General features: G+C 41.0%; 2 protein-coding genes across 4 annotated transcripts in view; one reads left to right on the top strand and one right to left on the bottom strand.

The window, feature by feature from the left end:
- SCFD2 (sec1 family domain containing 2) overlaps positions 1-8,853 on the top strand; it is a 152,649-nt gene extending 143,796 nt beyond the window's left edge. Inside the window, exons 8-10 of one of the 3 annotated variants that reach the window (XR_016281295.1) lie at positions 2,090-2,209; positions 5,466-8,538; positions 8,775-8,853. Coding sequence is in view for 1 of the 3 variants with exons in the window: in XM_089525227.1 (XP_089381353.1) it covers positions 2,090-2,209; positions 5,466-5,558 (213 nt within the window). In the remaining 2 variants the exon portion in view is untranslated. Of the gene's footprint in view, positions 1-2,089; positions 2,210-5,465; positions 8,588-8,774 lie in introns of those variants that run through there. The other 2 variants (XR_016281296.1, XM_089525227.1) reach the window with 2 other exon arrangements.
- On the bottom strand, positions 8,805-15,511 carry RASL11B (RAS like family 11 member B). The gene is made up of 4 exons (XM_089525229.1): positions 15,185-15,511; positions 13,258-13,314; positions 11,516-11,592; positions 8,805-10,560 (listed from the first exon to the last, which is right to left on the bottom strand). Exons 1-4 carry the CDS (start codon positions 15,444-15,446, stop codon positions 10,093-10,095), a joined length of 864 nt encoding a protein of 287 aa, XP_089381355.1. The 5' UTR covers positions 15,447-15,511; the 3' UTR covers positions 8,805-10,092.
- Positions 15,512-26,240: the final 10,729 nt, after the last annotated feature.

Here is a 26,240-nt window from a genome sequence, read left to right as displayed (position 1 = left end):
TACCATTTGATTTAAATTGAAAAGATACAGAAAGAGTGAAATAAGCTATACACTAATCAAATTACATCTCTCTTTTCCTCTACAACATGCTTGCCCAGGTAAAAATATCTTATTTTGCTACAGGGAAGATCATGCCCAACCATTTGTGCAAGATTTCCAAGTAGAAATTTAGAGCAGCAGATAGGCTGTTGACTGCCTTCATCACACATCATGTGCAGTCTGACTGGGTTACTGTGATCCTGAGCATGATGCTACTTCTTTTTGTGGTAACAAAATAGACCAGTCTTGAAGAAGATACTCAGCCTTGTATTTGGGAAGGTCTCTCTGGAAAACCAAATGGACTCAACCCAATCACAGAGCTTTTACTAATATTAGTGGGACAAATGCATACAAAAAATCCCATTACAAGATTTTTTTTTCCCCTCACTGTGTGGTGTTTAGAAGTTTCTCTTTCACTCTTCTACCCATTCTCTCTTCCTTCTTCTTCAGTCAGCTCCCCATTCTTAACATTTTTATTAAAGGAAGTAGATCCACCCTACTCATATATTACATGGTTTAGGGTCAAAGGCATAAATATTGTCAAGATGCTGTTTTTGTTGTTGTTGAAGAGAAGAGTGGCCTCTACTAATTGATATCCCTCCAGACCATCTTAAGTGACAACAACAAAAATAAATCTTGACAAAATATAGGACAGTGACTCTAATATAGTCATTCTTTTCGTCCTCCTATACAATTTTATCACATTTAAAGAAGAAGGCAGTAGAGGTTTGAACATTTGCATGATGTATATTGTGCATTTTTGGTTGGTCCAAGGAAGGTATCGCTGTTTTGTGGGTTTTGGATGTAATTGTAATTGGCTATTGATAAAGGTAACAGACCATTTAGTCTGCAAAAATGTGTTAAATAGTTGCCATGTAATTGACAAAAACTGTGCTATAGTAATGGCATCAAAATAGTTTTTTTTTTTGTTAATTATTGCAATTTTAATCCATGATCACAACTCAGTGCACATTTTTGATATCCTTAAGCCCAACTGAAGTAAGTGCCCTTAAGTGCATTTAAATATGCACTGAATTATAGCCAGAGACTTTTATAGCACTTTGTCATGTTCACATCAAGAGTGTGCTTAGAGGCTGCAGTTCCCTCTTTCCAAACAAGGTGTCAATAGTGAAAGAGTATGACTTAGCCAAGAGCATCCCAGTTCTGAGCTAATTGTCCAGATCCAGTTCCGACACATTTTGGTTCTTTGTTCATATTCTTTGGACATAATGTTTTACGGTTCTAGTTCTGTGCCTTATTCAGTACAATCTGACAATATGTCAAAACATGAGAGGAGAAATGCAGAGACTTAAGGGGCTTGCAAGCTTACGTTTAAAAAAATATGAAATGTCAAACTTGCCAGTAATAGCACAGAGCAACAACAACACTGTCAGACCTTCTAAACATTTCTTTTTTATATATCTTTATTTTAAAAACTGCTAAGATAAAAGAACAAATAAATGTTATTTTATGGGACTCTTAATAACTTCATGCAGAAGCTTCATACGTATTGCATAAGAGCAAGAAAGAAAGATTTTAAAGAGCAGGCAAGCAATATTTTAATTGGCATTAGAAAGACATGTAGGCATTCACTTTTTAAAGTGTTTCTGCACTTGGAGAAAGAAGAATGGCTGTTATTTTTCTTTTAGCTTCCTGGTTATCAGCCTAGAGATGTCTTAGGAGGCTTCCATGTGGATGCCTTGTTATTGCCAAGTAATAATGGCCTAACCAAATGCCCAGCCGTCTCAAAGTTAATCATGATAATCATAAGTAGATCATAAGTAGATAGAAGCAGGAAATGGAATTCACCTTGCAGCCATGAGCAACATAGAATTGCATGTAGGCAAGTGAATGGGTTGGTGGAGGAAGAACTCTGCATAGATGATAAAAACCAGACAAGCTACTAAGAAGGGGAAGTCTAATCCATCCATCCTTTATCTGCTAGGCCCCAGCAGACTATTTAAAAAAAAGTGTGTGTGTGTTTAGGAATATTTGACGGATTATTTCACAAGGCTGCATAAACAACTTTTTAAAAATGTTCTTTTCATAGGTGAGTCGCCCTCACCCTGCTGATCATTCACTGGTGATCATCTTCATGGTTGGTGGAGTGACAGTGTCTGAAGTCAAAATGGTAAAGGACCTTACAACAGCACAGAAGCCTGGAGTACAGGTATAGGACTCTTAAGAATGCTGACAGTTTCTTAGGAATAATAAGAACATACCTGCATTTTGATATCATCCTGCCACATTCAGTGAAGATGTGATGCTGAACTCTTGTTGGTCACAAAGACTTGATTAGGGACTTAAATAAAATAGAACACTTTGCAGATGAGCAGAAAAATAGGTGAGGAATTGGTGCAATTTTCCTAGGAAAATAAGAGAAGGAAACTAGATGAAAGCAAGTTACTTAGGAAAGTAGGTGAAATGGTTTAAACAGTCTGTGACAAGGTGTGCTGTCCTACTATATTGCTGATTGTATATTGAGGACCCAGGGATATAAGAAAGATGCAGGCCAAGCAGGAACTGGTGATAGTGGATAGAACTACGATGAAGAATATGGGGACATACCTGCATTTTTGATATCATCCTGCCACATTCAGTGAAGATGTGATGCTGAACTCCTTTGAAACGAACAGATTCTAAGAGTTAATCACTATGAAAAGATGATAGGTTGCCAGTTTCCTATTATAATCTCCCAACCAATTTTAAATCATGATGCCATTGGGACAGAATATTGTCATGGAAGTTCAGGGTACTTCTCAACAGAAAAAGCAGTAGGGGTCCACAAATGAAGAAATGATTATTTATTACATTTTGGAGACGGTGAATTAATTCACATTAGCATCTAACATTTAGAGGAGAAGTAAGCCCAGAGTCCTAAAACAGTGGTTCTAAATTTGAATCCCCAGATGTTTTTGGACTACAAGATCTCTGACTGTTGGCCATGTTGGCTAGAGTTTTTGTAAGTTGGCATTCAACAACATCTGGGAACCACTGGTTTTAATTTAACTTGATTTTACTACTGCTTTTGAATATCTGAGGTCTTGCTCTTCAGCCTTCACGAAGTAGAGATCTGAATGAGAGTGTCAATTTTTCTGTATGCACAGTAAGAGTTACCATGAACATCTGTAAAACTGGGCAAAAACTTTAGGGTGTACTCATGGTTGTAGCCAGTGGCTACAACTTTAAAACATTTTACAAACACAAAGAAATGCCAAAGGATACGTAACTCTTTCTCAGAACCAGTGCCATCAGTAGCTGACTAATTTATCTTCATCTGCTACTAGGAGAGGACATTTACAATGGTTTTCCTCAAGGCTTCATCACTTCAGGCTGAATTCTTACATATTCTAACCCTGAGTACATAAATAATATATTTGTGCTTTACAAATGGAATGCAAACATTTGCTGTTATAAATCATACAGGTCACATGTTTGATTAGTGAAAATACTGAAGTGGGAGGGGGTGGGCAAGTACTGCTGAGCCCCTATGGAGCTGGAGAGTATGCCTTCTCTGTGTTAATGGCATTCTTGAGTTAAGAGGTCATTTAATCATTCCTGTGTCTTAAATACCTTCTCTCGCAACACATTTTCATCTGATAACATGTCTTTTTGCATTTAACTTCTCAATTATCTTCTTAGCGTAGTGAATCAAATTCCTTGTGGTCTCAGGCAGACCTTGAATTTGCAGTACACTGATGGACAAGTTAATCCAGACTCCAAATGTATTACTGTGACTTGAAAGATAAGCAAAGTCTTAATGATCAAGGAGAGTGAAAACTATGTAGCCAGGCTTTGGGCTTACTATCTGAGAGGGATTGAAGTTTGACAAGGAGTGACATGGGATCTGGTGTTGCTTTGCTTAGGCTTGACCCCACCAGCAACTGGTCACCCTGTGAGACAAAGAATTCAAAATGTATTCAGTGGCTTTTACTAGCACTCACTCACTTTGTAAAGCTGTTACATTTAGAGCTGAGAGAGTTTTAAAGTGGAGGGAAGGTGAGTCTGGAGTGTGGATAGAGAGAGAACACGTTTCTTTCCTACATAAAGTTTCTGGGATTGACCTGGATTTCTTTGGGTCTTTGAATATTGACCACCTGCTGGAGATTATGTTTTCTAAGAGCCTGGCATTCTTAGAAGGTGTTTATCCAAAACTTCTATCAGTCACTTATAAATATTAGGTAAGATAAAAACACAGATATCGGCATACCTGTTCATTCAAGCAACACCCTAATGTTCCTTTTAAATAGGGGTTGGATTAGAACCTTAAAACACTAAAGTATTTTCAACAACAGACAATGGGTTGCTCAGCAGATGCTAGCACTTCTCAGTACTTACTTGGCATGCAAGTAAATGACAAATAAAGATGAGAACAATGTGTAGTTCACGTGACATGACATTAGCAAATAAAGAGATAATGCTGTTTATATAAACAAAGCTTATTTGGAATATTGTTGAATACCTAGAAATATATGAGAGAAGCACAAGGCTATCTTGTAAAAATGACCATGATTATTGTAAGTAGTTCTAGCTAGAAGGAAAGAATAATAAGAGAAATAAATGAAAAAAAATACATTAGGCTTGCCTTAAGGCTGTGTGTAAGTACACTCTTACCTGAGAGTAAGAACAGATAAAATCAATGAGACTTAATGTCTTAATAGTCATAACAAGATTTACAGTAAGCCCTCCTTATCCATGGATTTTTTTATCCATGGATTCAATCATCCACGGATTGAAAATATTCACCTAATGCATCCCCAACAACAACAACAACAACACACACACACACAAAGATCAAAACTTTCTCACAACAGTCCTTTTCATTTCATAATACCTTCCTAGGATATTTTAGCCCAGGAGAAGCTTTTTTTTCCTAACAGGAAGTTAGAAAAAATTATCTCCTCTTCATATCGAATTTCAAGGAAGATCTGGAGCCTAACATGGTCCATGTGTGTGTGCAAAAATGTAATGTTCCATACCCCCTAGAAGGCATTTGGGGACAAAAAACTGGGGGGGGGGGAATTCACTTCTGGGGGCCAGAAAAAAGGACCATGGAGGGCCAAATTTTGCCCACCCCTGGTCTAGAAGAACAGCAAGGAATCCATGGCTTTCCAGGTGCTGATAAGCTACAGCATCTACTATCTCTCATCATTGCCAAACTGGCAACAGTCTATGCATTGTGGAGATATATGATTCAGGTTAGAAATGGGGTATACTGCTGATTATTGTAGTGCTTCCAGTAGTAGTAGGCTTACTTGTAATTATATGCTGAGCACATAACAGCTTTAGCTAAGCTCTACTTGCCCAAAGAAACACAACTCCTTTGTCATTAAGTGTATCTGACACTTTGCAGTCTCTGTTGGGGACAGAGAGAGGGAATTAGTTTCTCTAAAATATATGTATGTAATTTCTCTTTTCTCAAACAGGTAATTGTGCTCTCCACAACTCTCCTGACACCGCTTAACAGTCTGGAGTTGCTGTTTGCCACAGACCGTCTCCAGCCAGACATTGGTATATGATGAATAGAGAATTTGTCAATTAAGATGACACCTCTTCCCCCATGACAGACACAAACCTGAAGAAAAAATCAAACTTGTTCCCTTCTGTCCCTTTAGATTTTCTTTAAAAAGTGAAAGGCTCTGAAATTACCCACGACCTTGATTTTGACATTAGAAAAATTGATTTGATAGCTGTCTGGAAAGAAGAGTAGCTACATGAGAAGAGCACTTGCACATCCATTCATTTCTTCAGTGACATCAAGCTGACATTCAGTTCCTCTCTTTGCAGTAATGTTGCATTGAGCTGAAATTCTTTCTTTCTAGCTAGTTGACATGGGTTGCTCTTTCTGGCACCTGTAGGGGGTAAACACCACTGCCTATGACAGTTACTTATGAACACTGTAGAACAATTGCAGAAAGCTACAGGAGCTTCCTCTTTTATACTGTAGTGAGCTTTTTCTTCAGCTTCTTTTCTAGTCTTCTACATATTTTCTAGTTGGCTTGTGATTGAAGAGGCCATCAGGACAAAATGCCAAGTTACTCAACCATCAAATAGAAAATGTAGTCTTAAATACATATGTCCCTGATGGTGCATGTGCCTTAATATCTTCATATTATTCAAGGTATGTTGCTTCAAATATTCGGTAAATTTTCTAGTGGTAACCCAATCCCAGCCAACAGGCATAAAATGAAAAGTACTGTCAATTGTTTTCTAACAGTTCTCCATCTCCCATTGATCCCACATGAAGTCACCCTCTCAGCTGGTGCTCTATAGGTGGTAAACCATCTACATGGAAGATGAAGGTGTGGCCTTTGATAGCTAACTAGGCATTACAAAACCATCCCAGTGTGGTTGATTAGATAGCCAGGTAGCAAACTGAAGATTTGAGATTTTTTTAGAAGTACCAGAAATGAACACCATCAGGAGCTGGTCATCTAGGCCCCTAGTTCAGTAGAATCAAGTGATAAAGCTATTCTTGGATGTTAGAATTTCAGAACAAATACTTCACACATCTTCCCTTTACTTAGAAAATGCATGTCAGAAAGAGGGTTCTGCCATGCCTTCCTGATGTGCTGGTCTTCTGTCCAAAGGGAGTCATCCTATCCTGGTCCATTATATATTTTGGTCTTAGAGCTTTCCTCATCCAGAGTTCAGGACAGTCACAGTTTGCTGTTCAACCCTATCTCCAGTTGCCAGAGGCCCTTAGAGCCTACTAAATATTTTAGAATGAAAGATATTCATGATCGCAGCCACAATTGGAATATTCCCAGGCTGCCCAAGTGTTTAGCAGATGGAACATAAATTTCTCTTTACTTTGTATTTCTTGGAACCAAAACAAACTGCAGAAATAATCCAGTTTGAGACTGCTTTAATTGCCCTGGCTGAGTACTAGGGAATCCTGGGAATTGTAGTTTGTTGTGGCACCAGAGCTCTCTGACAGAGAAGGCTAAATGTCTCACAAACCTACAGTTCCCAGAATTCCTTACCATTGAGCCAGGACAGTTAAAGTGGTCTCAGAGTGAATTATTTCTGCAGTGTGTTTTGGACCTTTCCTTCCTATTATATAAGGAGGAGGTAATAATTACAGAAGATTTAATGCCAAGGGTATGGCTTGACTTTTTCTTAGTTTCCAAATAACAGTGGCAGAACAGCTTAAGTTTAGAAAACATGTCATATAGCAGCCTAAGAAGCTGGCATATGGCATATATTTTATTCCTGAACTGCATATTTGGTTTTACTTCAATCAGGTAATGATATTTTTGCTGAATTGTTTTGATGTTGTAGAATACAGCTAGACACTTGCCTTTATAAGTATAACCCATTCCAGCAGCTTTATTTTGACAAGATGTTACAAAGAAAAGTTTAGGTCTTCTCCAGTCTAACGGATACAGATTGTCTCTTTTTAAACGTATTTTTCATTTTGTAGTCTTTGGGGAGATGATCTAAATTTTTCTGCACTCTGACACCTTGGCTAACGGAAAAGAACAAAGGCCTGCTTTTCAACCATTACTTAGAGAAAGAGACACACTGTTGTCCGTTTATTTATGGTAATAATAATTGGATGCATTGGTATAATAGACCAATGACAAATAAGACCAAGTCAATGTGTAAAGCTATTTTTCTGAACTGCTTAGGAAGGACAGGCAAAAACTGGCAGTTTCCATGGTTACTATTGCATTCCTTTCACACAATGTTAATAGAGTCTGTCTTGAAATTTTTTAAAGCATGAAAGCAGGCATAGTACAGAAACCATGCCTATCAGTTCTGTCTTCTTGTCAGATGCCTGGTAGGTTTCCTTCCATGAACCAATCTTCTGTCACAAGTTGGCTGTGTTCATTGTTGCCAGCAGTTTGCTGGGGAGGTTTTGAAGTTGGACTGTGTAGATAGATGAATTCCATCCTCCTTGAATGGATACACCTATACACTGTTCATGATTGCTGTGTCATGGAGACAGCCAGCACTTAACCTGAAGGCTGGGGGTGAAACTCAAACCGTAAGTGCTGATTCACAAAAACAATGATACATTACATGTCACCAAGAGACTATGCTATGTTCAACTCATGCAGCCATCACTTGCGAGCTTAAATTAATAATCCTCAAAGGACTAGAAATACAGATTTATATCCTAGTTGTATGCTTTAGCTAAGAGCTGTCCCACCTTAGCATAGCAAAGAGAACCTTCCACTTCATGGGAGGTATCCCTCCTGTGTTTAATAAGAACAACCCCAGGATGTTCTAGTATAAGAATGAGCAAAGTGTATTCTCCAGATATTGGTCTGCACTCCCAGCATTCTTTACCATTGTTATGCTGGCTAAGGCTCACAGATGTTGCAGTCCAGCAACATCTGGAGAGCCGTTTTTCTTTTAGAATGGAACAAGTAGAACAGACTCTCTTCACAAAATAGCACCAGTAAGCAATATTGAGAAGGGGGTGACTTAGCACAGTTACATCTTTGAAGAGAAAGTAAGGACTGATAATCTGTACTTGTGCTATCACAGGCCTGTTACAGACTGCCAAAATAAAGCTGCTTCGGGTCTCTTTGGAGGTATGCTGTTTAAATGATGCATGGGTCCTATGAGTCCGGAGGTCGTGCCAAAGCCACACTCCATTCCTAAGCACTGGAGTGCAGCTTTGGTGCAGCTTCCGGATTCTTAGGATGCATGCATCATTTAAACAGCATACCTCCAAAGAGACCCGAAGCAGCTTTATTTTGGCAGTCTGTAACAGGCCACAGTTAGTGACACTACACCCCTCTTGTATGTTCCATGATTTAACAAATGTCTTTAAATTCTATTGTAACTTTAGGTCGTTTCTATGCCTTTCAGGCACCGTGGGTCTTACCATCACCATCCCATTTTCATAAACTTGAGGTAGTTGCAGATGAAAACACAATAATCATATGAGAAAACATTGTTTAATTATGAAACAAAATTTAAAAGTTGTGTTCTGTGTAAGTTGCTATCAGTAAAAAAAAATAAGTTACAGGTTAAAGAAAGAGCATGGTGTTCTTTTTCTCTTTTGTAAAGTGCACTGGGGGAATAGGGGTCAGGCTTGTAGTCCTCAACCCAAATCCTGCTGGCTCTATGTGACAAGCCTGATGTTTCAGCTTTTATACAACTAACATAACTGTAAGTGACAGACTTATGCATCAGTGGAATGTTCCTCATGCACTAGCTGAAGATATGGCTCAACCAAGAAAAAACAGCTTCACAGACAACAGCAAAAGAAAAAAAAGAAAATGAAATTGTACTAGATTGAAAGTAATGGAAGTTGTATCTATGGTCAGAGTGCTTCAGTGGCATCTTACAGTAATTGTAATCAATACAACAACAACAACATTTGAAGATGAACCTGGAAGTAAATTCAGCATGACAGCAGATGACCTGTCTTTGAACCCTGATTAAGACACTAGTGTCTTAGACTGTGAGAGTAAATGTCAAGTGTAAACATTTACACCAAACTGGCTTTTTTTTTTGGTATAAAATGCCTCATTATATGGTCAAAAGTACAGTCACTTAGTAATGCCCAGTAGTTTTTACATATGGGTTTTGTTATGCTGAATCAGTGAGAGAACTGCCTCTAAGCCACAGGTGATTTAAGGCTGCAAAGAGCACTACAAAAGAAACTAACCTTCATTCAACACCAAAAATATTTGTAACAGATGTAAACACAAGTGGCTCCCCATTAGAAAGGTACCATTCAGAATACTGTCCTGTCGTCCATTGCAGTTGAAGTGACAGGATAGTATAGATATCAACATGGTGCAAGCTCCACTACAGAACATGAAAGTATTGTCAGTTTGTTCAGTCAACATTCAATGTTCAGCATGAACGCACACCGTCAACTGCTTCTTTAAGACATTGCTCAAACTTCAATGTCGTTCCTCCACTACACAATGTTTTATGTCCACAGCTGTTCAAACAACATCTGAACCCTCTTTGCTGTCTCTTGCCCTTCTTCGGATGCAGTAATGCCAGCAATTAATGTTCCAGAGCTGAAACTCTATGATTATGTCCTGGGAAATAAAAACCCCTCCCATGTAATTTGAGCTGTCAGACAGAGGTGACAGTCCTCACTTTGGCAGATAAGGCTTGCTTAAACCTTCTCTTCAGATCCTGCATGTTGGGCGACTTTGGTCTTGGAATGAGGGAGCTTCTCCTCTTCTCCGGTGTGCTGGTGGTTTGGTGCTTACAGACATCTTTGCACAGGCTATGAAATGCATTGAATACTTCTTTATAGTTCTCACTAACAGACACTTCATAGAAAGTACAGCCCAGCATGCTAGCCAGCTGAAGTCCATGTTGGGGTTCAACCTCTTTAATATGGAGGAGGTCTGCTTTGTTGGCTACAACCACCACAGGCACTTTGTTTCCTGGATGCAAGTGTCGTATGTGCTGGTGGAAGTGACTGAGTAGCTCGTAACTCTTATAGTCTGTGATTGAAAAAACGATCACAATTGCATCTGCCCAGCGAATGCATCTGTTCAGCTGCTCATTACGCTCCAGGCTGTGTCCATGGACCTGAAATAAGAGTGCAACAATGGAAACATTATTTGGTTGCAAAGGAAAAACTGAAAGCAATCATGTTTCAGGTTACAACCTCTAGTATGTTACAGCATGAGATAATATTGGTATTGCATGCTTTCCTGAAATGTAGTTCTTCATCCTCCTTCATAAAGTTGTTCACCCAGTTCCTCAAAAGAAAAAACCCTACACTAGATTATTCAGAAGTTTTCCACATATTCAGGTGGAAAATTGACCCATATTGAACTGTATACATAGAGGAAAGACTTTGTCGTGCCACAGAATGGGAAATTAACTGGCTAGACAGCAAGTCGGGAGCGGAGCGGGGAAAGAACAACGGTATGAGCTGGAAACACTGAAGTTGGAGATTTGCCCAGTTCAAAAAGGCAAAATCTGACCTTACTCATGTCTATACATTCAAACTTTCCACAGTATAAGATCAACTCCTAACAAATTTTAATGAGCGCAGCTGCTGGTACTGTGACTTTTTGTTTCTCTTGTGTATGTTTATGAAACTAAAGCTGATTAGGCCATAGCAATAAAATTTCTTCCCAGATTTCCCGTGCACTTTGCTAGCATAATAAAAATTGAGTGCTCCTTACTTTTCCAATGAACCATTGTTAACACATTAACAACCTTTCCATTTAAGAAAAGCAGTCTTCCCCAACAAGATGGCTGTGTCCAAGTGGACAAAAGTTCAGTTGAAATTGTAGGTTGTTTTCTTTTACTGTCAGGGGACTGTATACAGACCGTTTGTCAAGCACTGACTGTTTACAATCCTGCTTACTAGCTACAAAAGCCTATTCAGTGTAGCTAGAAAAACTCCAGTATCCAAAGCTGGGGCTGCTCTGAGTGAACAGACCAAACACTGGGTTTGTTGAAAGGTACCAAAACTGAGGCTTCTTTTTAAATGGTGACGGACATTAACAAGTAAGCAGAAGAACCAACTCACCTGGACTCCAGGAGTGTCTTGGACTTGAATTGCAAACAGCTCTCCATCAATTTCAATCTGCCTGCTGTACAAATTGCCTAGAAATAAAAATGCATTTGATCACACTTGAGTTCACAGACATGACTGCAGTGTGCTTTATAAATAAGAAATCATCAACATATACATTTTGGGGAGGCAGAGGTATGTGTTGTATGTTGAGGAAGGGGTCACACTGTCATCCCTTGGGAGTGCATTACATAAATTGCATTTCCACCACCAGAAAGACAACTGCCAGCACAACCTGAGTGAACGATTAGGACTGGCAAGCTGAATGACTGTTTTGTGGAGGAATGCCTCAAAGCAGCAAGATATGAAGAGAATAGACACACATACCATAGATACTTACTGATACATACAACTGGATTAATAGTACTGTTAGCTGACATTGACAGGAGGTTTTTTTTTTGGGGGGGGGGTCTGTGTTTAGTTGTACATTTTACCAAGTCACAGGTAAAAATAATGGCAAGATCATGGACAGTCAGGCACATACAACATAGTTCAAGAGCTAACAATGTGCTTACTTTCTGTCCCACTGGAATCAAGTGCTTCACTTTGGCTAGAGCATGCCCACCCTTTTTATTAACAGTGCAGGATTTTGTACAGTGATAAAACACCTTTCCTTTTAAATCAGAGTGCTGTAAAAGTTCTCTAACTGGCATTATTCTTTTCTATGTCATGCACAAGTCTTCTGCCTACGGGGAATGGGGGAGTATTACCATATTATGCTAGAAATAGAAAAGCTTGCATAACTGATTCTGAATTAATTACCTTCTGTCTTCCTGTTAACATTAACTGCTTCATACTGATACCAATGCTTCTCACTGTAAATAGAGTACATTTACAGTGTGGGCACATGGATTCAGAGCATATGAACCAATATCTGCAGGCTTGCCTTTGTACAGAACAGGCGACTAAATGCCATTGAATACATGCACCAAGTAAGAAGATGCACCTTTAGTTATAGGCAGAATATTAATAATAATAATAATAATAGGGATTGTTGTTATTATTATTATTATTATTATTATTATTATTATTATTCCCTATGGACAGTGAACACTTTGGCCTTAAATTTAAAGTTACTTACATAACTAACATGACTGCAGATAAAGGTAAGGTGAAACTAGGGCTGCATCCGCACTGCAGAAATAATCCAGTTTAACACCACTTTAACTGTCATGGCTCCATGCTATGGAATTCTGGGAACGGTAGCTTGTTGTGGCCCCAGAGCGGATTATTTCTGCAGTGTGGGTGCAGCCTAGGTTAAACTAATTTAATGCTACAGCCTTTAACCTAGAATTTATTTCATTCTACAGATGTGCATCTGGCAGAACAGGGAATAAGGGAAACACTGAGGTGTTGAAGCATGAGAGGGATTTGACACCCTGTTTGTTTTTAAAAAATGTCACAAGAGCTTTTCTTTGAAGAGGACATTAATGCCAAGTAAGCCTGTGCATAAATTCTCTTTGTCCTCTAAATAACATGATGAATGCCCCCCTAATGGTGTGTGTAGCCAGACGGACCGTGGGGGTTTCAATATTTCAAAGCAATTCAAGGGAAGCTCTCTTGAATGGACTAGCTTTCAGGGAATGAGACACCAAAGGCTCATTGAATAGTATTGGTAGTATTGTAGTATTTGTAGTCCAGATACATCCCACTGCAACACCTTGAATAAAACAGAGCAGAAAGGTGTCCTTCCTTACCTGCATTGCGCTCATAGTCCCCAATGAATCGTTTTGTGAGAAATCGCACCACCAGGGCTGGAATGAATGCAGAAGAATGCAGGTTAGAGAGAAAGGGAAGGGAGAACTTTGAGCTTAGCATCTGAGGGCAACTCCAGTTTCCATCCATCTGCCCACAACCCAAAAGCAGAACATCTTAGTAAGAAGAGCTTCGACGGACAGGTCAAGTTAGGGAAAGGCATCCTTTTTTCTTTTACATGCTATCCACAATATTTATGCAATGGGATTTCGTAGCACCTTCAAGACTAAGATGTAGCCATATTAAGTCTGTAGAATCAGTATGTAGACTGAAGCCTATGAAAGCTCATGCTGCCAACTTCTTTCTTTCAGTTAGTCACAAAGGTGCTACAAGATCTCGCTATGAGATCCCATTGCATATTGATATTCCAAATTAACATGGCTAGGTCTCTCTGTTCCCAATAATGGCATCCAATATAAAAAAAAATCTTGGGTACTGGACTCCAGAGGATTTAAGGCTTCAATCTAATCCTGAGTGCATTTACTCAGAAGTAAATCTCCCAAATGCCACACACACACACACATACCAAAGGACGGAACCATCCAAACGCAAAGGTGTCACTGTCTCAGCCACCCATTATAATATATATATATATGGGTGACTGACATAGTAACACCTTTGCTTTTGGATGCTTCCGTATACCCAAACTTTGTTTCATCTACAAAATCATTAAAAAATACTGTATAAAAATGCCTTCAGGCTATGTGTATAAGGTGTACATGAAACGTACATGAATTTTGTGTTTGGACTCAGGGCCCCCATCTGCAAGATCTCTCATTATGGACATATATGCAGATCCAAGTTTTCCAAAATCCAATAAATCAGTAAATAAATAAAAATCTTGACATTCAAACCATTTCTGGTCCCTTTGGATGAGGGTGATTTGACCTGTGTATATGCCCAATGTGGCGCAGTGGTCTGAGTGCTGGACTATGACTATGGAGAGCAGGTCTTGTAGTGCCTCTGAGACTCGCGGAAAGAAAGAAGTTGGCAGCTGGAGCCATACTAGCCTCAAAGGGGCTATAAGATCTCTCTGTGTACTGATTCTACAGACTAACACTTCAGTCTACTTCTTGAGATGCATTAGACTGAAGCCTAAGAAAGCTCATACTGCCAACTTCTTTCTTTCAATGAGTCTCAAAGGTGCTACAAGATCTCTCCATGTTATGAGAGGGATTTGACACCCCAATTTTGCTGAAGCCAGAATTCTACAGACTAACACTTCAGTCTACTTCCTCAGATGCATTAGACTGAAGTCTAGGAAAGCTCATGCTGCCAACGTCTTTTGGTCTCAAAGGTCCTACAAAGATCTCTCTACAGACCAACAGGGCTATATCTTTGAGTACTACCACTATGGAGAGCAGGGCTTGAATCCCAGCTAAGCCACGAAAAACTCCACTTGGGTGACACACTCTCAGCCTCACAGCAAGAGCAAACCTCCTCTCTGAACACATCTGGCCATGAAAACCCCTGTGACCAGTTTCACCTCATCGGTCCCACACAACTTGAAGGCAGATACACCACACACACAAAAAGACCCATGCCCTACCTGGCAGCAAGTCAAACATCCCTTGCAGGTGGGGACCTGAGTCCAAACACAATATTGACTTATCTTTCATATACATCTTATATACATAGCCTGAAGGCATTTTCATAGTGCATGCATCTGCTGTCCGCATTGGGGAGATAACGCGGTTTGATACCGCTTTAAGTGCCCTGGCTCAAGGTGGTGGAATTCTGGGCGCTGTAGTTGGTTGTGGCACCTCAGTGTCCAGAATTCCACCACCTTGAGCCAGGGCACTTGAAGCGGCATCAAACCGGTTTATCTCCCCAATGCGGACGCAGCTCTGAATGTGAATGGGTCCTTACCGGTCTTCCCGACCCCGCTGGCCCCGACGACTGCGATCTTGATGAGCCTGGCTCGCCCTCCTCCTCCTCCTCCTTCTCCTGCTCCTTGGCTGGGGTCCTCTGCGATGGTGCCCATGCTCTGGATCAAGCGCATCGCAGCTGCAGAGGAAGGGAGCAGAGATGGAGCCACAGCCAGCACACAGAGAGAGATGGAGAGAGAGAGAGACAGAGAGAGGGATCTGGGGCTGCAAAGGCTCAGGAGGGGCTTTTCTTCTGCAGGCATCTCTCCCTTCTCCTCCTCCTCCTGGTCCCCTCAAGGCTCCACCCCGATGGAGAGACCAATGGGGAGATACACTGGCCATGGATGGCTGGACGCTGGGCTGGGCGTCAGAGCGCAGAGAGGAGGAGGAGGAGGAGGAGGAGGAGGGAAAGGTCACTGGAGCAATTCATCAGCCTCACCATCCTCCTCCTCCTCCTCCAAGGGGAGAAGCCATCATCATCATCATCATCCATGGGGAGAGGTTGGTAATAATAATAATGATAGTGATCATGATAATGACCCTCCTCCATAAGGAGAAGTAGATCATCATCATCATCCATAAGGAGATGTGGGTAGTAATAATAATAATAATAGTAATAATCCTCCATGGGAAGAGGTGGATCACCATCATCATCATCCATAAGGAGATATGGGTAGTAATAATAATAATAATCCTCCATGGGGAGAGGTACATCATCATCATCATCACCATCATCATTATCATCCATAAGGAGAGATTTATACCCAAGATTGCACTCTGAATCACACATGCCTGTTTCATTGCCAGAGGGGTAGCTGTATTATTCTGCAGAAAAACAACAACAAAGAACCAGGTGACACTTTACAAAGTAGCACAGCTTATTATGGCAGAAGCTTGCATGGATCTAGGCATCTCTGGCCAGGTTTTATAAAACCTATGCCATCATTAATATAATATTAATTATAAAAAGGGGTGGCCAACTTCCATAAATTGGAGCTGGGTTGCCTTCTCCCCCCAAAACATAGCAGGCTGTTGGATGCAGCCACTGGGCTATAAGCAGCAAAACAGCACAACACAACTGTGTGTCAAGATGTGTGGTTCTGCTTTAAAACAGGGCACTTGCTTCCTGTGTGCCTTGTTCCAAAGAAAATCGTGTTTTATTGTACTGCTGCTGCAGTGGGGAATGTTGAGGTGCACTACTAATGCCAGATTTAATAATAATAATAATAATAATAATAATAATAATAGGATTTATTTATATGCCGCCCAATCACTGGGAATCCAGGCAGCTTACAACAGAGGGGATAATAGACAGTTCCCTGCCCTCAGGCTTACAATCTAAAAGACACGACACAAAAGGAGAAAGGAATGGTGAGGGGGGGGATCAGGTCCAGCAGTCTTCTCTCCCTCTGAGGCCTGGACCAAGGCAGATGGACCGGAGGGAGGGCTCTTTTTCTTCTTAAGATTTACCAACAGAGTTGTGAATTTGGTGGTTCAGGCCATGAACGGAGAGCTGCATGTGGCCTTAGGGGGCACATGCTGCCCATCCCTGGCTATTAAAGGATCACAAGACTCTTTGTTGTTACACCAGTTTTATATGAAAATCTTATACTTAGGATGTCATCCCTGTCAAGAAAGTAGTCATTATGAATCATGGTCCAAAAGGGAATGTATACATTTAAATCTTTCATTTTGGCTGTGTGATGAAAGCCACAAGAGCCGGTGTGGTGTAGTGGTTTGAGTCTTGGACTACAACCTTGGGAACCAGGGTTTGATTCCTCACTCAGTCATGGAAAACCATTGGGTGACCTTAAATGAATTATACATTCTCAGTCCCAGAAAACCCTGGGATAGGTTTACCTTAGGGTCACCATAAACTGGAAACAACCTGATGGCACACAACAACAACAACAACAACAATGAATTACACTCTTTAGATAGTGTATATGAATGTCTATCCATAGAAATCAGTGGGCTGATGGTGGCTGTTTTGAGCACACTGTACCTTTGCACTGGATTCCCCTAGGTCAGTGGATCTATCTCAGGACTGGTCTGTGGTAAAAACTGGTCTCACTGAGCCATTTCTTGTATAGTGGTTAGAACGTTGCCCTGGGATGTGGGAGATGCACGTTCAACTCCCCATTGGGCCATGCTATTTGCTGCCTGACCTTGAGTCAGTCCCTCTTTTTCAGACTAACCTACTTCACAGATTCTGTACGATAAAAGTGAGGAAGAGAGCCATAATACTTGTATCTGTCTGAACAGCAGTGACTGAGAGACAATAAACCCATATAAAATCCAGTTCTTGATCCAGAGCAGTTCAGATCTGTTAAAGGCTAGTCTGTCTCAATCTGACATTGATTGCAACATGGATATTGCATTTGCAATATTAGCTTTAGCTTTCATTATGGGCTTCCCAGTGGCATTTAGTTGTCCTGTGTTGGAAACAGGAGACTAAAATACATGGACCTAGTGTCTGATCCAGCATGGCTACCTGATGCTATGCAATGTTTGTAGGAGAGCTAAACCACTATGGATTGAATTCAATTTTAACCATACTTAAGTAGATCCACTGAATTCAATGGACCAGTCCTAACTAACCAAATTCCATTGATTTCAGCATTGTGGGGAAGTTACACTTTGGTCTACAATACCAGGAATTCCACAGCCAGCATGACTAACCTTGCTGGGGATTCTGGTAAGTATAGTCCAAGGGGTTATCTCTCCCAAGATTTGGATTTCAGTGGTCTACCATACTTTAAAGTATGACTAAGTCTGGATCTATATGTGGTCATTGCACTCCTTTCTGTCAGCTTGTTTTACTCTCACATCATTTGTAAGACCCCATGTGTGTTTGGATAACAGTCTTGTTGTTTTTTATGCAGGGCTGCCTGAGCCTTCAAAAAGATTAGCAGGAGATCAAAGTGACAGTGTGGTTATTCAGAATCGCATCTCCCATCTATTGCTAGTGCTTTGCTGTTGAACTTTGATCATACATTTCGGCAGGCAAGCCATGTGAAGGGACCACGAGGATGTGCAGATGTGTTGGTCCTTCTAGTGTCTCACTGCTTCTCTTGGACTCCTCTGACAACCTGTGTAATTCTTTATAAATAAACACCGGTAACAAAGTCTGAGGCTGCAGCAGCCAGACCACGTGCATGCATCTCAATTCTCTTTGCGTAGGCTGCTGTGGATCAGTTAAATGTAGAGTGAAGACCTCAGAGTGACTCCCATGTTTGCTGAAAGCTGCCTCATTCAAACAATTTCAGAACAAAAGAAGGAAGGGAGCCAAGAGTGTGTGTGGGGGGGGGGGGGAGAGATTAAATACAACGGGAAAACAAGTTTGCTTTGTACTGGAGAACATCAGCTGGCTGGCAGGGCACAAACGTATTGTGCAAGATAGGATCTTCCTTATGAGAAGGGGGAAGAGAGGGGTTGGGAGCCATGCAAAGTAGACACACATAAAAAGCCAGTTAGCTTCTAGAGCAGTCCTAATAGCAGACTTTTTTCTTTTCTTTTTTCTTTCCACAAAAGAGGCCGACTAATGTTCTGCAGTTACATTAAGATTTTTATCGTTCTTTCAAGCTCTGTGGTTCCTCCTCTTTCCAATTTTCCTTCTTATGTAACGCACACATGCTGGGCCAAGGAGTGGCAAAACAGTTGGTTTATTTTTTTGTTTTCCTGACTACTCAGAGCAGCCCATGTGCCCATCTTATTTATTTAAACTTCTATGCTGTCTTATCTTAGCAAGACCATGCTGCACATGTTTAAAAATCAGAATTCTTGAAAAACATACCTTCAGAGTACGTGGAAAGTCCCAAAGCACTATAAGGACTGCCAGAATTGGCTTTTTAAAAATTGAATTTATCTCACTCATCATCAACTTGCTCAGCATTACTGACAAAGCACATGCGCACACGCCCCAGTTTTATATTCCTCATTCTCCTATAGAAGAGAGATTAGGCTCATAGATAATGACTGGTTCAAGTTTCTAGCCTGAAATAATGAAGGGAGTGGTGGGTTAGTTGTGGTAGGAAAACACTTGCTTTAGCCACTCGAGAACAAACCCTTATCATCTTACCCAACACCATCTGTTGTTCTGAGAAGACCTCTGCAAGCTGGCATTGATGTCCCATTTGACCTGGCATCTCACATAGGATCAAGACCAGAGGAACAATGGAGGGAGTTGAGCCTAGAGAAAAGAAGACCTCGGGTGACAGGATATCTGTCTTCAAATATCTGAGGGGCTGTCAGCTGGAGGATGGTATGAGCTTGCTTTCTGCTGTTCCTAAGGGTAGGGCTTAAACCAGTGGATTCAAATTACAAGAAAGAAGATCCCACCTAAATGTTAGAAAAAACTTCCTGATAGTAAGAACTGTTAAACAATGGAATAAACTCCCTTGGAAGCTTTGGAGTCTCATGCATGAGAGGTTGTTTTTTTAAAAAGCAGTTGATGCCCACCCTTCAGGGATAATTTAGCAGTGGGTTCCTCCCCTGAAAGTGGTATACTAGATGGCCCTTGGGATCCCCTCCAACTCTATTACAGTTGGCCCTTCACATATGTGGCTTTGACTTTTGCAGATTTGATTATTTGCAGTTTTGATTAATATGTTCTCTCTAGAAGTTTCTATGTCCTCCAGCATAATGCTGCTGGTAGTTGACCATATGGTTGTTCTGAAGAATCTAGACGTTTCTAGAGAAAACATTTCTCTAGGCATTTGTAGCCCCTCCAGCATGTTTCTATGATCAACTTCTGGCAGATGTTGACCACAGAGTTGCACTGGAGGACCTGTAGATTCCGAGAAAGGTGTTCTCTTAGGAGCCATTCAGACTACCTTTTGTACCAAATTGTAACCCGGATTAAATTTGGAAGTTCCCATTGGCACCAGTTTTAACACATCACAATCAGGGTCTTGCACACCAGATCAAGGGCAAATCTCCCTTAGAGCGGATTTTCCGAAAGTGGATTATTTCCTGTTTCTTTTTGGAAAACCTATTTCTTCCCCGCTGCTGGCAAATGTGAACTTGGCCCTGGTCAAGATTGGGTCAAGTTAGGTCAGAGGGTGGGCAGTGGGCGGAACATGCCTCCCCTCTTGCAGGCAGCTTGCTCTCACTCTCTCTTTCTCTCTCTCTCTCTCTCTCTTGGTAATTTTTATTTTTGACAGACTATGCGAATGCTTGTGCTGCTGGATGATACATATTGATAGAATGTGTATGCTTGTGCTACATTTCCCTTTCGTTTGCTTGCTGCTGGCATGACACGTCACTTTGCAAGTGGCATTTTTTAAAAATTATTTTTCTGTGTGTGTGAGACAGAATATGTAAATACTTGTGCTACATATGTTTCCCTTTCAATTTGGCAAATTGATACAATGTGTGAATGCTTGTGCTACATATGTGTGAGAAAAGGAGGGAAAGCAAGAGGATGCAAAGGAAGAGAGAAGGAGATGGTATTTTGGGATGGGAAAAGGAAAGAAAGCCAGAGGATGCAAAGGAAGAGAGAAGGAAAGATTGCATTTTGGGATGGGAAATGGAGGGAAAGCAAGAGGATGCAAAGGAAGAGAGAAGGAGATGGTATTTTGGGATGGGAAAAGGAAAGAAAGCCAGAGGATGCAAAGGAAGAGAGAAGAAAAGATTGCATTTTGGGATGGGAAATGGAGGGAAAGCAAGAGGATGCAAAGGAGGAGAGATTTCATTCTGGGATGGGAAACGGAGGGAAAGCAGAGGATGCCAAGGGGAGGGAATCTGAAACGACCTGAAGGCACAACACATGCACATACACACACAAGTTGACAGAATATGCAAATGCTGCTGCCAGTTTTTTTGTAAAACAGGAGGGGAGAAAGCACCCATTCCATTGGCCAGTGGTTGTAGGACACTTTGTATTAAAACTTTCCCCAGTATTTAATACATGTATTTCAGTTAGATTCTTTTTTGATGAACCTTTGATGAAAGTAGAAGTTAATTTGACTGACCACAAGGAAGCTCCATTTTAAAGCGGTACTGCAAATGTCAACTTCAGAGGGGCAAATTGCATCGATCAAGGTAAAGGGTAGTGGGAACTTCTTTCCGGGGAGATTCGGTACCGGCTCAGTGAATCTGGATCAGATCTACCCAGGGCAAATGAGCTAGTGGGAATGGGGACTTAGGTAAAAAGAATAGGTTTTTTTTAAATATAAAAAATTGTGGCTTTTCCACAGTCACAGAGGTCCTGCACTCCTAATCCAATCTAATGTAGAGGGACCACTGTATTCTATCATTGGGTGGTTGCCTAGCCCATGCATCACCTCCTGAACCTGTTTCTTTCTCTGGCTGTCTCTTCACCTGTCCTCGCCAAGCAAATAACAAAATGCAGGTTTCTCCTCTAATGCTTGGGAAGTGGTGTGGGTTGGGACTAGATAAACTGGCAAAACAATGAGCTGGGATAACAGTGGTGAAGAGAAGGTGGGTTCATTCCTGTGGGGGCAAGTGTTGCCCGCAACCTAGAATGAGCACTAAAATCTGTTGGAGGTAGGAACTGTATGGTGTGGTATGGAAGGAGGTCAATGAAGGAGGCAACACCACGAGTTACTGTGCCAGCTGACACCAACTCTGATGATGTCACTGACGGGCACAGCTGCTGGGCAAACAGAAGAGATAATTGAATCCTTTTCTTACTTGACCAGCAGCCACACGAGATCCCAAATGGCTGTCTGGAGGCTGCAGCACCACTACCTCAGCAGCAGCCATTGCTGGTGGGGGGCGGTACCTTCCATCTGATGTCTGGCACAGCTGCTCCCCTCAAGCACCCATGCCAGATCTCAAATAACCATATGGAGACCATGGTATTGCCCCTGTTTAGGGTCTTGCACAGCATGGAGCCAAGCGAGACTCTAAATGACTGCCCAGAGGCCGCAGCACCAGCTCCCAGCAGTGGTTTTACCAGGCAGTGGCTGGCTGGTGGGGGGGGGGGGGAGGTGAACAAGACATCAGGAGGGGGCAGAGCAGTCCACTGCTCCCCTGTACCAGGTGACATCAACCACAGTGATGCCACTGTTGACCAGTATACCCTAAATGCGTCAGATCCCATCTGATCTTAGAAGCTAAGCAAGGTCAGCCCTAGTTAGTGCTTAGATAGGAGATTGCCAACAAATATCAGGCTCTGTAGACTATATTTCAGAGGAAAGAACTGGCAAGACCACCTCTATCCTTGCCTAAGAAAACCTTGTAAAATTCAGGGGGTCACTATAAGTTAACAGGTGACTTGAAGGCACATACACAGCCTACAATGGTTCAATAACCATTTTTGGTGGTAATGTCTCATTCTACTTTGCTGTGTGAATGGGAGCACAGTGGGCACAGTGTAGATGGGATCTCATTGCTTCTCCCTTGGTTTAGTACCCAAACAGGTTCAGCACCTTGGAGACCGCCTTCAAAGATTGTTTGCAAGTCTTCAGTGGATTCACTGCCCAACTGACATGGAGGCCACCAGCCACCACAGCTAATCCCAGCCTAATGACCAGAAAAGGAACCTGTGTTGTGTATAAACAGGGGCTCAAAGCTGTCAAACAATAAGATGAAATCAGCAGGGAAGGCTGGCCCAGATATGTTGCTATATGCTGTGGAACGTCCAAGTGCATCCTATCCTCACAAAGTCAAGGTGAATGTGACTGTGTGTCTTGCTTTCCTAAGAGCAATGTTCTGCTTGAAGAGTTGCACAATTTAAGAATAAGAGGGGTCCTTGAAGTTAGAATCAAACAACATTTGATAATGAACCCATGTCACCCGAATAACCCATCCACAGACAAGGGAGTAAGTAGCAAGGCAGACACTTTCAGAAGCAGAAATATGATGTTTTTCTGGGATGTTTTGTTTTTTCTAACACTTGACACTTAGTCTCACTGGCTACCCATAAGTAGAATGCAAAAGTGAGGAAACCATTCCAATGCAGAGATGTATTAGGAATTGGGCAGAACATACATTTGGCAAAATGCAATCCAGATGGCTCAAAGAAGCAAGCCATTCCAGAGCACACACTACTACTGGAATGAAAACTAATAAAATTCTCCAAGGCGATAAATCCATGTGAGTTCCTTCCAGGCTTCACAGATTTTTCTCCCAAAGTGGTACAACAGACATTTACTAAACAACATGCCTTCTTTGTATTGGCAGATTTAGTTATGAAAGCAGGTTGTCAATCATTCTTCTTCTAGCCTCCTTGTTTCTCCTCATAATCTGTCTGATCCTTTGTGCTTTAAAACACAACTGCCAACTGCAGTAATGTTTGTACAATTTGTTTTTAAGCTAAGGCCAGCTCAGTTACTTCAGCATTAGATAAGGTTTTTAAATTATTTGTATTCAACTTATACTGCTTTATTCCCCCATTATGAACTTTCCCCAAACAAAGTCATATGAGCTGGAATGCAGATACATGACAACAACAACAGCTTTTGAAATCTGAAGGTACATTTTGGACTCTGTGCCGACAATAGAAAGCCGCAAATAACAATATATTCTTCATTCTTTGAATGTGTGCCCAGAGAACTATTATTTGCATAATTGCCTATATATAATTCAAATCAAAATCATCCTGTTTTACAAACAAAAAATGAAAAAAGTGGCTCAATTACTGCACACAACATACCAGTATCAAGCCAGTGTGCTGCACATGATTGTATTCAGAAATTATAAATTCAATATGAATGTTGAGAGTACATTGTGTCAAAAGTGTTAGTATTCTATAATACGTTCTGCAATTATGATGCAATGGTCCATTGTAGAGAGGGTTTTTTTGGGAGGGGGGGAAATAGGGTAAAAACATGGGTCACATAGTCTCTTAACAGCTTGAAAAGAAACCCTCTTTTTTCCTATATAAAGAACAGAGCATGTCCAAAAATAGAAGTAACACTTAAAAGAATCTTTCTTCTGGAGGAACTGAGAATTCCAAGCACCAAAACCAAAAATGTTGGAATGCAGGGTCATCTCTGCAAAGTGTACGGTGTGAAAGCCCATTTCATCTGGAATGTAAATCTAGGCATTCTCAAACACAACCTAAGGCTGCAATCGGCTTCACACTTACCTATCAGTAAATCCCATTGAACTTAATGAGTCCTAGTCCTTAGTAGTTATGGACTGGATTTCATTAGCATTGCGTCAAATTATACTCTCCTGTTTTGCTAGTTTTGCTCTCTCCACACTTCTTGTAGTGGTTTTATCTTTTTTTATTTTGCCAAGAATTCACAGATTTGTGCTGCACTGACAGAAACAGAATAGAACGCTAATCATTAATATGCAGGCCTTTCAAGTCGAGAGAGAAACAAGCTGGCTTAGTTACATTTGAATGTAGATATAAAGGAAACAGTTGAGTTGGCACTTTTCACCATGCGGTTTTGCAGCCTGAATTCTACGCATGTGCATTTCTCACTCTGCAAATGCCTGTGGCAGCTTTGTTTTTAACAAATTTCAAGACACCACAAAATGAACTACAAAGTTTAATGAATTAAGGGACTGCCATTTTGTGGATGGCAAAATCCAAGTAATGACTGACATCATTCACCCAAGACTTTCAAGGATGCTTAATCCAAGGAGGAGCAAAATGTGGAGTTCTTGCATATTGCTAAGCTAATACTGTCAGACTGTTGAACCAAAGGAGACACGGTGGTTTCAAGCAGGAGGGTATATTTTTCTTGGCAAGTTATTTTTTAAAAGTAGTTAGTAACTGTATGTTTTCCCAAAAGGAATATTTTCTTGTTTCTCAGAAGTAACCAAATAGTTGCCTTTCAAGACCAAAACACACTGCAGAAATAATCCAGTTTGAGGCTGTTTTAACTGTCCCTGCTCAATGCTAGGGAATTCTGGCAACTGTAGTTTTGTGAGACATTTAGCCTTCTCTGTCAGAGAGCTCTGGTGCCACAATAAACTACATTTCCCAGGATTCACTAGCATTGAGTCAGGGCAGTTAAAGCAGTCTCAAACTGGATTATTTCTGCAGTGTTTTGGACCCTGGATACTTTTTTAAAGATGCTACAACCCACTGGTCTGTAACTGGGATCCTGGGATTTATGACACCAGAACTCACCAAACTACAAATCCCAGGCATCCATAACATTGAGCCATGGTGTCAAACTGTGTTAATTCTGAAATGTAGATGCAGCCTCAAGTAGTCTCAGAGGTCCTGCAAGAAAGACCCCTTTGCCTTCTAATGGATTTAAGATGACTTTGGCAAATGTATGCATTCCACTCTAGAATCAGAGCAGGGAGCAATCTAAAATTAAAACATTAAACAACATTATCAAGGTACACAACATTATCAGGATAGAATCTGACTTGCTACATGCAGTGAGTTCCTGGATGAAGGGCAGCAGATCTATAATCTGAGGAATGAATATCTGACACTTCTAGTATTCGTAGGTTAGAGCTGAATGAAATCAAGATGTTTCCTCCAGTAATGACAAATTCTTAAATGAGACCATACAGTCTTGCCTTTCACAGGACTTTCCTTTCCTTTCAGTGAAGGGAGCAGCATCCTACACTTAGAAGAGTGTGCATATTCTGCTGCCTCCATCATTGGGATGAATAAAGATATTCGTTAGTACAGGTTAGAAGTACACTAGGGACCATTTTGGGACAGTGCTGAACCATGTCACTAGCACACCTCTGCTTCCCTTTAGATCAGTGGTTTATAATCTGTTGTTGGATTTCAACTCTTAGAAGCCCAGCAAGCACGTATAACAGTCAGGGATTATGGGAATTGTAAAGCAACACCATCTGGGGACCTTAGATCAGGAATTTCCTGCCTTAGATTCTTGTAAGGGGAATCTGGGAATTTAGGAATAATCTTGGAAATTATTATACGATTCCAAAATGATTGCAAAAGTACCAGCATCCATGTCCCAGACCAAAACTATCATTTGAAATTTGGAGCCATAGTAAATACTATAGAAAGCTGCTTCGTATTGCCTGGCAGTGGTTCCCCCACAGTTTCAAATGGGGTCCCTTTTAACTTGGGTCCTGCCTTTTCTCATGACTGAGGACCCTGGGTTTCCACCACTCTTGTTGGGCTCCCATTGCTATCACTC

The sequence above is a fragment of the Sceloporus occidentalis genome, unplaced genomic scaffold, assembly GCF_023333645.1.
Source record: "Sceloporus occidentalis isolate IW3139 unplaced genomic scaffold, rSceOcc1.0.p SCAF_5, whole genome shotgun sequence".
Classification (NCBI taxonomy): domain Eukaryota; kingdom Metazoa; phylum Chordata; class Lepidosauria; order Squamata; family Phrynosomatidae; genus Sceloporus; species Sceloporus occidentalis.
Note: the sequence above shows the minus strand (reverse complement) of the source record. Positions and strands in the feature narration are given on the sequence as shown.

Excerpts from the sequence above, each read along its gene's own strand:
- RASL11B (XM_089525229.1), bottom strand. The coding sequence starts at position 15,446 with ATGCCTGCAGAAGAAAAGCCCCTCCTGAGCCTTTGCAGCCCCAGATCC. Across the intron at positions 13,315-15,184 it reads CAGCGGGGTCGGGAAGACCG|CCCTGGTGGTGCGATTTCTC; the intron begins GTAAGGACCCAT and ends CATTCATTCCAG. Across the intron at positions 11,593-13,257 it reads GGACTATGAGCGCAATGCAG|GCAATTTGTACAGCAGGCAG; the intron begins GTAAGGAAGGAC and ends TTTTATTTCTAG.